This window comes from Malus domestica, chromosome 11 (genome assembly GCF_042453785.1).
Source record: "Malus domestica chromosome 11, GDT2T_hap1".
Lineage (NCBI taxonomy): Eukaryota > Viridiplantae > Streptophyta > Magnoliopsida > Rosales > Rosaceae > Malus > Malus domestica.
Genome location: NC_091671.1, coordinates 28593003 through 28604486, shown reverse-complemented (window position 1 = coordinate 28604486; position 11484 = coordinate 28593003). Strand labels below are relative to the sequence as shown.

General features: G+C 36.4%; 2 protein-coding genes across 2 annotated transcripts; both read left to right on the top strand.

Moving 5' to 3' along the window:
- Positions 1 to 2180: 2180 nt before the first annotated feature.
- Positions 2181 to 7094, top strand: LOC103430075 (glycerophosphodiester phosphodiesterase GDPDL3-like). Its single transcript, XM_008368206.4, has 9 exons — positions 2181 to 2491; positions 3074 to 3367; positions 3790 to 3905; positions 4022 to 4523; positions 4850 to 4888; positions 5039 to 5323; positions 5765 to 5907; positions 6053 to 6536; positions 6695 to 7094. Exons 1-9 carry the CDS (start codon positions 2392 to 2394, stop codon positions 6988 to 6990), a joined length of 2259 nt encoding a protein of 752 aa, XP_008366428.2. The 5' UTR covers positions 2181 to 2391; the 3' UTR covers positions 6991 to 7094.
- Positions 7095 to 8035: 941 nt separating this feature from the next.
- On the top strand, positions 8036 to 11293 carry LOC103430099 (exopolygalacturonase-like). Its single transcript, XM_008368230.3, has 4 exons — positions 8036 to 8095; positions 8207 to 8518; positions 9862 to 10374; positions 11030 to 11293. The coding sequence occupies exons 1-4, from the start codon at positions 8036 to 8038 to the stop codon at positions 11291 to 11293; spliced, it is 1149 nt and encodes a 382-aa protein (XP_008366452.2).
- Positions 11294 to 11484: the final 191 nt, after the last annotated feature.

Below are 11484 nucleotides of genomic sequence, written 5' to 3'. Positions count from 1 at the left end.
TTGGCTTTGGCTTCTGGTAAGACTGATTTATTATTATTATGTTAATTTAAGATGGGTTAGGTGAGGTTTTGGACAAAAAAAATCCCAAATTGTGCAATACTGCAATTGCCATAGAAGGATCGTAGATCCATATGAAGAGGACACAGCTAGCTAGCCTCATATTTTGACCCTGCTTCTACTTGTCATCTTCATAATATATAATGTCGATTTACAAGTTTGAATATGCATGGATTGAAAATGTACGGCGATTTGGATCCTCGAAGATCATTGAGAGTTTTTGGTTAGTTAATCATACCTAGGGAAGCATCTGGGATTACTCAAAGTGGTAATGGTAACTAAATGTATGACTTGGGATGGGTGAGATTTCGATTTTTTTAACACGGTAATATGATGAAGATACTTTTATTTTAGTAGATATCAAAGAAAATATATTAAAAATCTGTTTATATTCTACAACTCATAGACTAAATAGCTAAAATGAATTTCTTTTATGATTTAGATTCTTGTTAGTTCGAAGAATCTTCAAATTTCATCGGTTATGTTATTCTAAAATTATTGTATTTTTGTTTTAAATTGAAATTTTGGTGAATAACAAACCCAACAAAAACAAATAGAGAAGCGTAATTAAGGGAATAGGTAGACGTTGTCGGATGCCTGCTAATATACAACTGAGATTGATTAATTATTACTAATTAAACAAGTATGTGACATGGGCATTTTATGGAGGCCCTTTCCACCTAAATTTGTTATTGATGAGAAGGCCTCTCTTTTCACTTTTCATTCAATTTTTACAACAAAGCACATCATCTTTTCAACATTCTTAAATCTTAAGGCTCACCATTTTATTTAATATTTGAATGAGTTTAAATTTTAAAATTTGTGTTTATCGATTACAAAAGTCTCGAAATTTAAACTCATTTAACGATGATAAATATGATGATGAACTTCACCGTCATTTAATGATGTTGAACAAAAATATTCCTCATTTTTCATCCTCTTACTACCACTTGTATTGTGTTGATAAATTCCTATAATCTTGAAGACGGCAAAATGTTTATTTTTTGGTTGGAGACAGGAAAATATTAATAATATTTGTACCAAAAAGAAAAATTAAAACTAAAACTAAATTATAATTCATTTCCATACCCAAGTTTGGGTTTTGCTAATGCTATGGCCCGCGCAGCGCACAACTGATTTTGGTGGTGCGTCCCACATCGAACATGAACCATGTTCCACTGGGAGCCGTTCCGCTGACCTCGTTCGGCCGCCACGTACGTATTTGATCGCCACGTTGTGGACCCCAAATCTAGCTGTCTCCAATCAGCTGATCATCAAATTGGCGCACCTAAGCAACAGCTTCCGGTTTCCGGCTCGAGCCACCCTTCATGTAAACCTGTTGACCTACCTGTTCATTGATTCGCAGAGTTCCGATCTGCTGTGGCGGAGTACATCTCGAGTTCAGCGCTTTCCATTATTTGGAGAAAATAAATTGTAACATTAGTCTCTTAACTTTATCTTAATTGAAATAGTGGCCCCTCAACGAAAAATTTATGATCATTGGTCTCTTAACTCTTCAACATATGCAATTATAATCATTTTCATCAACTCCGTTAAAATTTCAGTCAAAATAAGCTAGCAATAAGGGGTGGTAAGTGGGCTAAGCCTCACGAAAGTCTAGCAATAATATGGTGAAATTCGTATTTGACAAGAAACAAACCTAACATCTTTTACTTATAAGTTAGGAGGAATATCACAAAACCGTAGTACTAACTAATTAAACTAAATTTTAATATTGCTTTTTTAATTTATTTTATAATCCTCTAACCAAATTTCTGTATACGGTTGACAATTGGCAAGGCCACAGCTACCCGCGTAATCGTAACGACTCTAACGAGAGCTCACGGGAAAACACGTAGGACCTTCCTCTTCGAATCCTCTCTCCTCCAGACACATCTCCACTAAAAGACAAGGCCGAGTTCCGACGAGGACCGGTGGTGCGCACTGCGCTCCCGGTTCACCCAAGCCGATCCTGGAGCCGGCTCGCTCGAATCAACACAACGTGGAAGCGCGTATTAATTTAGTTCACACTTAAACAGTTAGACCCAGGTTATTCATTGATGTTAACATTTCGTTTAATTAATTAAACACCCCCAGACACAGTCCAAATATTAATTAATTAATCTAAATTAAATAATTAAAATTAATTAAACTTATATAAATATAAACACTGAAAAGCCAGCCTGAAAGGTTCCAGAGCTGCTCAGAGCTCTCTTTCTCTCCATCTTAGTTGAGCGAATCTCACACATTTCCCAAGAAGGCCTCAACGACACCGTTCTGAGATCGCCGGAAGCTGTCCAACTCTGTAATTTTGACGGCGAGGCCTCTCCGGCAATGTGTAACTTACGCGCTCTGGTTGTAGCTGCTCTGCTTCTTCACTCTGTAGGAGCGCTGGTCTCTGCTCAGCGATCTAGTCAATGGAAAACACTTAGCGGTAGTCCTCTACACCTCCGGCCTTTGTTTTGCTTCATGTATAAATTTTTCTTGAATTTTTGATAATTTTGTGTTTGGTTGCTGAGAAAATGGAAGAATCCGGGAAATATTTATAAATAGAAAGTAGTTGCTTAATTGCGTATTATATAGTGAGTGTGCATGTAACATGTTTAGTGGAATTAAGTGTATTTCTTGTTGAATAGGGGAAGAAAGTTTCCTTTTTTGTACTAGTTTTTTCCTTGCTTTTGATTTCGAAGCTGAAAAGCCGCTTGATTGATACTGAGAATGAATTCGAAATCGGGCTAGGAGAATTGGTCTATCCCGACTGTATTAATTTTGAGGAGACGTATGATAAAAAAATAACTTAAGGAAATGTGAAACATGGGTTTCAAAATTCGGATTCTTTTAATTGTAAATGTCCTGAAACGACGATTTTTTGAAAGTTTTCATAATTTCCCAGTGGTTTGATATGGGAACAATTGCTACAATCTGCTAGTGCTCCCAATTGGGACACTGTATTATTGTGGTACAATTGTTCCCAACTATATGTTCAATGAGCTAACTGGATTGATCTGGTTTGCAGGAGATGCGCCTAAGGTTGTAGCACGCGGTGGATTTTCAGGGCTTTTTCCAGGTTTTAGTTCCGCGGCGTTCAATTTGGCATTGATCACAAGTGTACCCGATGTGATCTTATGGTGTGATGTGCAGTTAACGAAGGATGGAGCTGGAATTTGCTTTCCAGATCTCTTGTTGAATAATAATTCCAATATTAACGAGGTCTTGCCGCAAAAGGAGAAAACTTACCTAGTTAATGGAGTTAGTACCAAAGGATGGTTTACCGTGGATTATACTTGGGACGGCCTAGTAAATATCTCTGGTGAGTGCAAATTGTCTGAAACTGTTTCTGCTGTATTGTTAATGGTCATGATTTTAACAAGGCTGTGCATGTCAAGTTACTTGAATACAGAAGTAGCTAAAAAGGAATTTGCTTTCTTTTTCCCTCTTTTTATTTGTTTATTTAATTTTTTATGAAAGGTGACTGCTGAATTTGAAGATTATGTCGTATAAACTACTTCATATGTACAATTTAGTAAGTAACAAATACAATGTTAAAAGTATATCTGAAATAACATGCTAGCTCGACCACCGCATACACTAGATATATTTATGTGCATAGAATGTATATATCACTTTGAAAGCAAAAGACAATGTATATGTTATCTATTATTTGTTATTGGTAAGAGAAACAATGCACGTTAACTCCTATAATGTCTTACTGATTTCTTGTCACCCATACAGTTACTCAGGGGATATATTCTCGAACTAATAGGTTTGATGGCAATCTGTACCCAATTCTCCTTGTTGAAGATGTTGTTACGCAGTTCAAACCTCCAGGCTTATGGTTGAATATTCAGGTATAAGATAAACTATAGCTTTCTCATGTCTTTAGAATTGTGCACTCACGTTTTAACCTTTCCTTTAGATTTCTATATCTGTTTGAAGAGATGTCTTTTCTCTAATGCTTTTGCAGCATGATATTTTCTTCTCACAACACAACTTGAGTATGAGAAACTATGTGCTTTCTGTATCTAGACAAGTGGTTGTCAATTATATCTCATCACCGGAGGTGGCTTTTCTGAACAGTATTAAATCACGGGTTAGTCCGAGTGTAACAAAGCTGGTCTTTCGGTTTTTGGGACAAGATGACACAGAGCCTTCAACCAACCAAACTTATGGTTCCTTATTGAAGAATCTCACATTTATCAAGACATTTGCCTCAGGAATTCTAATTCCTAAAACTTACATATGGCCTGTCACCAATGATAATTATTTAGTGCCTCACACTTCAGTTGTTTTGGATGCTCATAAAGAAGGGCTAACAGTATTTGGGTCAGATTTTGTGAATGACGTTCCATTGCCCTACAATTACAGTTACGATCCAGTGTCTGAGTACCTGCAATTTGTTGACAATGGTGACTTCAGTGTTGATGGTGTACTATCTGACTTCCCAATAACACCATCAGAGGCCATAGGTAACTTATCTTTTTCCTGTTCATAAGATTTAGTTTTTAGTACGAAACTCTATACGTGTGAAAGAAGATTAAATTTTTTAATGCATCATAGGATGCTTATGATTGATTTAACATTTTTAGGAACTGAATTCAACATGTCTTCTAATCTGAACATTTTTTTTTCTACTATGATCCCTTTTAACTGATCTATGTTATTTAGAAATGTCTCACAAGGGTTCACAAGGAAAAATCTCGGAGAGTTGATTTAGATGTTAATATTTGTTGCTTATTCCAATTTAAAGCATTAAAGTTGTCTTGATGACGATGATTTTTCTCGACTACTGCAGAGTGTTTTGCTCACCTTGCAAGTAATGCTTCAGGACAAGGTACATCATTGTTTTGTGGTGTTTAGATTTAAAAATTGGCCCTTTTCTGCTGAATTTATATTCATAAATTCTGACTTTATTTTACTGATTTACGCAAATATCTGAGCATTTTTGCTATAATGTATTTCTTTCATCCATCTCATGATCCAGCCAAGCCCTTGGTTATCTCGAAATACGGAGCAAGTGGAGACTTCCCTAGTTGTACTGACTTGGCATACACAAAAGCAATTGCAGATGGGGTAGATGTACTTGATTGTCCTGTACAAATATCCAAGGATGGGATACCATTTTGCGCAAGCTCTATAAATCTTATAGATAGCACGACAGTTGCTCAATCAGCTTTTAGCAACCTCACAACAGTTGTTCCAGAAATTAAGGCTGGCAGTGGAATATATACCTTTAGCCTAGCATGGAAAGACATTGAAGGCCTGACCCGTAAGCAGAAATAGAGTGTCATTTTCTTGCTTATCAGTGCGATTTTCAAATTTTACTGTTTTACGTATTTATATGATCTCTTCACAAACCATAGAACCTTTAAGTCTGTATGAGATTTCCGTTTTAAGGCATCCATTTCACAGATTATGTTATAACTCAGACTGGTGATAAATATTCTTCCTTTTTTTGCAAGTCACTGGTAAAAGTTTACCAACTTTCTAATACACTTATATTTCTTGAGTGTCACTGTGTTTTAATCTTACACATAACCACTTCCCTTGACATCCTAAATCCTTATATGCCATGTAGGGAGACCCTTGTTAGGAACATTTGTCCCCGGTGCTATTAACTGTTACTTCATAAGAATTCACAATCAAGAACACTTTTCTTGAACAATAATTTGACATCCGCTCTATTATTTTTTTCGTATTGTAAATGTAGCGACAATATCAAATCCCTCGTCGAAGTATGCATTGTTCCGGAATCCAAGGTTCAAAACTGGTGGCAAGTACTTGACATTATCTGATTTCTTGGCCTTGGCAAAGAAGTCAAGCTCTCTTTCTGGTGTCTTGATCGGCATAGAGGTGGGTATTTGCTTCATGTTTCACTGCTTGGCCTATGATTTCATGCTTTCTTTATTGGAAGAGTAGTTGTTTTTCCTATTTGGGACTCCAAATACAATTTCACCATATCGTTATGGTGGTAACATTTTGTACTGCTTTCTTTCAGTACGCAGCGTATCTTGCAGAGGAGCAGAGATTAAGTGTAACTGATGCAGTCATGAATACCTTGAGCAAAGCAGGTTTTGATAATAAGACAGCGCTAAATGTCAAGATTCAGTCCACTAATAGTTCTGTTCTGATGAAGTTCAAGGAGAAAACCAGTTACGAACTTGTTTACAAAATTGAAGAGAATATTGGTGATACCCTTAGTTCAACTATTGAGGACATCAAGAAGTTTGCGGACTCTGTGGTCATCAACAAGGCCTCTATCTTTCCCGAAAGCGAGGCATTTATCACTGGAGTAACAGATGTTGTATCAAAACTACAAGCCGCTAAGCTTCCGGTTTATGTTGAACTTTTCAGCAATGAGTTTGTAACTCAAGCATGGGACTTCTTCTCAGATCCAACAGTGGAGATCAATTTATTTGTCTCAGGGGCCAATGTTGATGGCGTTATCACAGACTTTCCCAAAACGGCCGCGAGATACAAAAGTAAGTGTGTACGTCTATACATCTTTTTCAGGTCTGAATGATGTTAGATGCATCAGCGCTTTGTAGATTATAATCAGAATGCAAGTCCGTTTTTCTTTTAGCTACTAAGATTACCGGACATACTTTAGCGACTAATATTTGGTGCTTGATTGTTGCAGAGAACCCGTGTTTACGTCAAAAGGAAATACCCAGCTACATGAGTCCTATTCCGCCAGCCAGTCTGGTACAAGTCATTACCCCTTCATATTTGCCACCTGCTGAGGCTCCAAATCCAGTCCTGACGGAGAGTGATGTGATTGAGCCACCCTTGCCTTCCGTTACAGCGGTGGCTCCCGCGCCAACCGGTGGATCTACAGTGGGAGTTTCACCTCGACCTTCCGGTCAGCCTAAGATTGCCGCATGCTTCTTCCTCTCGTATCTGGCTATGGCGATTGCCGCTCTATTCCTGTTCTGAAACCGTGAGGCATGAGTTGATCATATATTGTAATTTACACATCTTATTGCTCTTGCTTTAGAGCATTTTGCTGAATGAATATACCGGGGCTAATCATTATTTTATTTTTAACTTGATTACGGAATAGCTGTGCATTCAGGCTTTTGATGTTGTAGGAAATTAAAATTCTCATTCTTCTCCTCGTAAGTTTATGCCGTATTTTTTCCGTATTTCGTGGATGTATTTGTACTCGTGAATCTTGATTCTATTCCAAATATCAATAAACTGGACATCCTTTGTTTCTTAAACCGGATTGAAATTATCGGCAGATTTTTATTGAGACCTGTTGTATGCACCCTATCCTCATTGATTGTACATATTTCAATCGTTGAGAGAAATAGGTAAAATACTCTAAACTGAAAGCATATATATAATTTTGGTCCAGATACACCATTGATTGAATCAGCATTTTATATTATGTAATTAGATAAAATTACATTTGTTAAAGTAATTAGTAGTCACACAAAAGGGAGAATTGCAATATTTGATAGGCTAAAAGAACAAATTGGATGCCAGCAGAATTACTCACGTAAAAAAAGAAAGAAACAAAATCAAATAAGGAATATGTTTATAATTAAAATCAGTATTGTATCTCAGCAAATCAATCTCAAAAAAGAAAAATAAAATTACAAAACCAATCTCCATGGGAAAAGAAGAAAAAAATCATAAAGCTATATCATATTCAATAAAACTTGGCAAATAAGAAAGAATGGTAATTAAAACAAAATCAATCCATAAGATTATGGTGGCACCATTCCATTTCTAGCTACACAACCAGCCTATAAAAACACATAAACCCTAACAACATTGTAAGCATAAAATCGAAATTGAAGAAGATCCACGACCAACAAACATAAATAACAAAATAAAAATGGGCTCCAGCTTGGTTGCCCAATTTGTTTTTTTAGTGGTTTTACTAGGATCCATTACCAAAGTTCATGCTGATGATGGCGCTACATCAATGAGTCACGTACACTTCTTCAGAGTTCAACTTAACCGTCAGAAAATGATTTTTAACGTGAAGAAATACGGAGGCGTTGCTGATGGCAAAACGGATAACAGCAAGGTGATCTTAAGTTGATTCAAAATTAAGATTATGTTGAAGTTGTAAACAATGTTTAGTTAAATTAAGTTTACCTGTTGGATTTGTTTTTTAATCTGTTTTATTTATTTCTAGGCTTTCATTGATGCATGGACTCAAGCCTGTCAAAACAATGGAGGTGGTGTGGTTTTATTCCCAGCAGGGAAATACTTGGTGAAGCCAGTGGTTTTCACAGGTGGATGCAAGGGGCCAATGGTGGTGCAGATAAAGGGAACCCTACTGGCTCCCGTGGAGGTGAAATCTTCGATTGATATTAACCATTGGATTACCTTCCAATACGTTGACAACTTGGTAATCAATGGTGGTGGTTCGTTGGATGGACAAGGTCCCTCTGCTTGGCCTTATAACAACTGCATGAACGATCCACATTGCAAGCGACTTCCTACCGTAAGTTCCATTGCTTGGTTTGTTAAATATATAATATTATGAACTAGCATGACAACAGGTCAAGTCTTGCCTCATGCTGCTTGGCCATTTTTTCTCGATCTAATCCAAAAATGCTAGAAATATTATGTTTTTTTTTTTTAAAGAAAACTATAGCAATGATCGTTCAATTTTAACTCAGTTAGAGCAATGATCCGTAAACTAAAAATTCATGATCATTGGTCCCTTAACTCATCAAAATATGCAATTATGGTTCTTTTCGTCAACACCGTCAAAATTCTGTTAAAATGACTCATGTTGGAATGACCATTGCTACAATTGGATTAAAGTTGAGGGATCATTGCTACAATTAGGTTAAAGTTGAGGGACCATTGCTACAATTTTTTTCACTTGGTTTTTCACATTTGCCCCTTAATTCAACCTCATATGCATGACACATGACTTATTTTGATGGGGATTCTAACGGAGTTTACGAAAAGGCCATGAATTTTTAGTTAAAAGATCATTACTCCAATTGGGTTAAAGGTAAGAGACCATTGCTACATTTTTATTTTTTTTAATATGATCCGCCTGGCATTATTCTTAGAAGGATTTGGATCCTCTCCTGAGCTTAAGGAGAGGATCCTCCTGACCAACATATATGGGTCGTTGGATGAAAATCCAACGGTTATAATTATTATAACTTTAAAGGGACCTCATGTTTGTAGCCGTTGAATTTTCATCCAACGGTCCATATATGTTGGTCAGGAGGATCCTCTCCATTAGCTCAGGAGAGGATCCAAATCCTTCTTAGAAGAGTCGCGCTTTTATTAAAGATATGGTTGACAAAAGTGATTCTTAAAAAAATCAATCATTACTAAGATATTGTAAATAAAAGTAGTCAAAAGCAAGATGCTTTGCCCCTTGCTTGAATAATAGATGATTGTTTTCTTAATTATTACCCACCATTTACAGTTTGACATATGCGTAATGTTTTTTAATTAGTAATTTGTGCGACTAATTTGTAGGTAATGAGATAACTCCTTAAACAAGAAATGAGCAAAGCAATATTCGTTAGAAAAAAGAGGTTTTTATTTTATTTTTAATACAACGATAATAATGAAAAATGATTAATGTCAGCTTCATAATAGATCGACAATAAATTAGTATCGAACTTGTTATTTGTGAGAAATTCAAATCTAATGTTTCTTACTTGCATGTGTGATTGATATGCTGATCTTCTTATTATACATCAGTCTTTTTGAATGGATGAGTTCTGTATAATATTGTTTGAATGGTACTATGTTGGATGTGCGGATATTGCTGATTTTTAATGTTTATGTTTCCTTTTCATTTTTTTATGTCAGACCTTGAGATTGGATTTCGTCACAAATTCAAAGATCCATGACATAACATCGATCAATAGCAAGAATGTCCACATCAACCTTTTTGCGAGCCATGACATAACGATTCAAAACATCACCATATCAGCTCCCGGTGACAGCCCTAACACCGACGGAATCCACATTGGCACATCACACCACATCGAAATCTTGGATTCAGTGATCGCCACCGGGGACGATTGCATATCCTTCAGTTCCGGATCAAACAACATAAAAATCAGCGGCGTTCACTGCGGTCCGGGCCACGGAATTAGCATCGGAAGCCTTGGCAAGGGTGCTGGTGACGATGTGTCATTCGTGGACATAAGAAACTGCACCTTCGTTGGTACTACAAATGGAGTGAGAGTCAAGACATGGGCTCCCTCCCAACCAGGCACTGTTTCACATCTTACCGTTGAGTACGTTCGAGTCGATAAGGTCGATAACCCCATCATCATCGATCAACAATATTGTCCTTCACGTAGTTGCAGTACAACGGTACGTAATAATAACAACATTTTTTTTTACGGGAAATAATAAATACAAAGGGTTTAGGGGCATTTGCATTTTTATTCTTTCATAAGATGATTTTCTTGACTAAGCCCAAGTGTTCGATCATATTTTGATTTTGGCCATTTGATTAGTTACGTTTATTATGATTATACATGTTGATACTTACATGAAAATGTCCCTATAACGAAATATCAAAATCAAAATCTACTATGGCACGAGGTTAATAATTAAGTGATGTTGTTTGGGCACATAAAGTTGATACTCTTGCTAGCCACTTTCTAATACAAGTGTGATTCACATCCAATGAAAATCTAATTATTTTAATTAATCGGAGTACCACCATCTAAAGATGTATATTAATTGATAACAAAATTAAAGATGTGCATCGTATATATGATATTATCCTTGTTAATATGTATTATATATATATATATATATTATTACTAAGGGAAAAGAGAATGATTCGAAACTATTACAATAGTTTAAAGGAAGGAGGAGTTTCGAACCGAGACGCATGGGTGGAAACCCAACACTCTATCCACTTAGATATTAGACCAACATGCTTATTAATACGTATGATTATCTAGGTCTTATGTAGAACTTTGATTATAATTGGGTCAGTCGATTTTATTGTGTGCAGGAATCCTCGAGGGTACAGATTCAAGATGTTAAGTTCAGTAATATATGGGGTAGTTCAACCACACAGAGTGCTATTACATTGAAATGTAGCCAAACTAACCCCTGCCAGAAGATTGAGATGAGGGACATCAACCTACGTTACAACGGTCCTGAAGGATCAGCTCACTCGGCATGCACAAACGCAGATGTTGTAACTTATGGCCAACAACAACCACTTCCTTGCACAGAAAAGATAGAGCTATTATACCCCTCAATATTTGATTAATTAATTGAAAATAGTGTCCACCGTATAACTGCTCTTTATTCAACTCTTTGAATCATATATATCATAGTGTTTTTTTTCTTTCTACCCCCAATCATTCCCTAATAAAACTGTTGTAGTTCAGTGTTAACGATATCAATTTATATCATTATCGTTGGATGAGTTAAATAAACTTCATAGAGGTTCAACCGATT

What these genes read in the sequence shown, in the direction of transcription:
- LOC103430075 (XM_008368206.4), top strand. Translation starts at nt 2,392, where the DNA reads ATGTGTAACTTACGCGCTCTGGTTGTAGCTGCTCTGCTTCTTCACTCT. An exon ending in AACACCATCAGAGGCCATAG is followed by an intron (nt 4,524 to 4,849) that starts GTAACTTATCTT and finishes CGACTACTGCAG; the next exon opens with AGTGTTTTGCTCACCTTGCA. An exon ending in AAGTAATGCTTCAGGACAAG is followed by an intron (nt 4,889 to 5,038) that starts GTACATCATTGT and finishes CTCATGATCCAG; the next exon opens with CCAAGCCCTTGGTTATCTCG.
- LOC103430099 (XM_008368230.3), top strand. Translation starts at nt 8,036, where the DNA reads ATGATTTTTAACGTGAAGAAATACGGAGGCGTTGCTGATGGCAAAACG. An exon ending in GCAAAACGGATAACAGCAAG is followed by an intron (nt 8,096 to 8,206) that starts GTGATCTTAAGT and finishes ATTTATTTCTAG; the next exon opens with GCTTTCATTGATGCATGGAC. An exon ending in CACGTAGTTGCAGTACAACG is followed by an intron (nt 10,375 to 11,029) that starts GTACGTAATAAT and finishes TATTGTGTGCAG; the next exon opens with GAATCCTCGAGGGTACAGAT.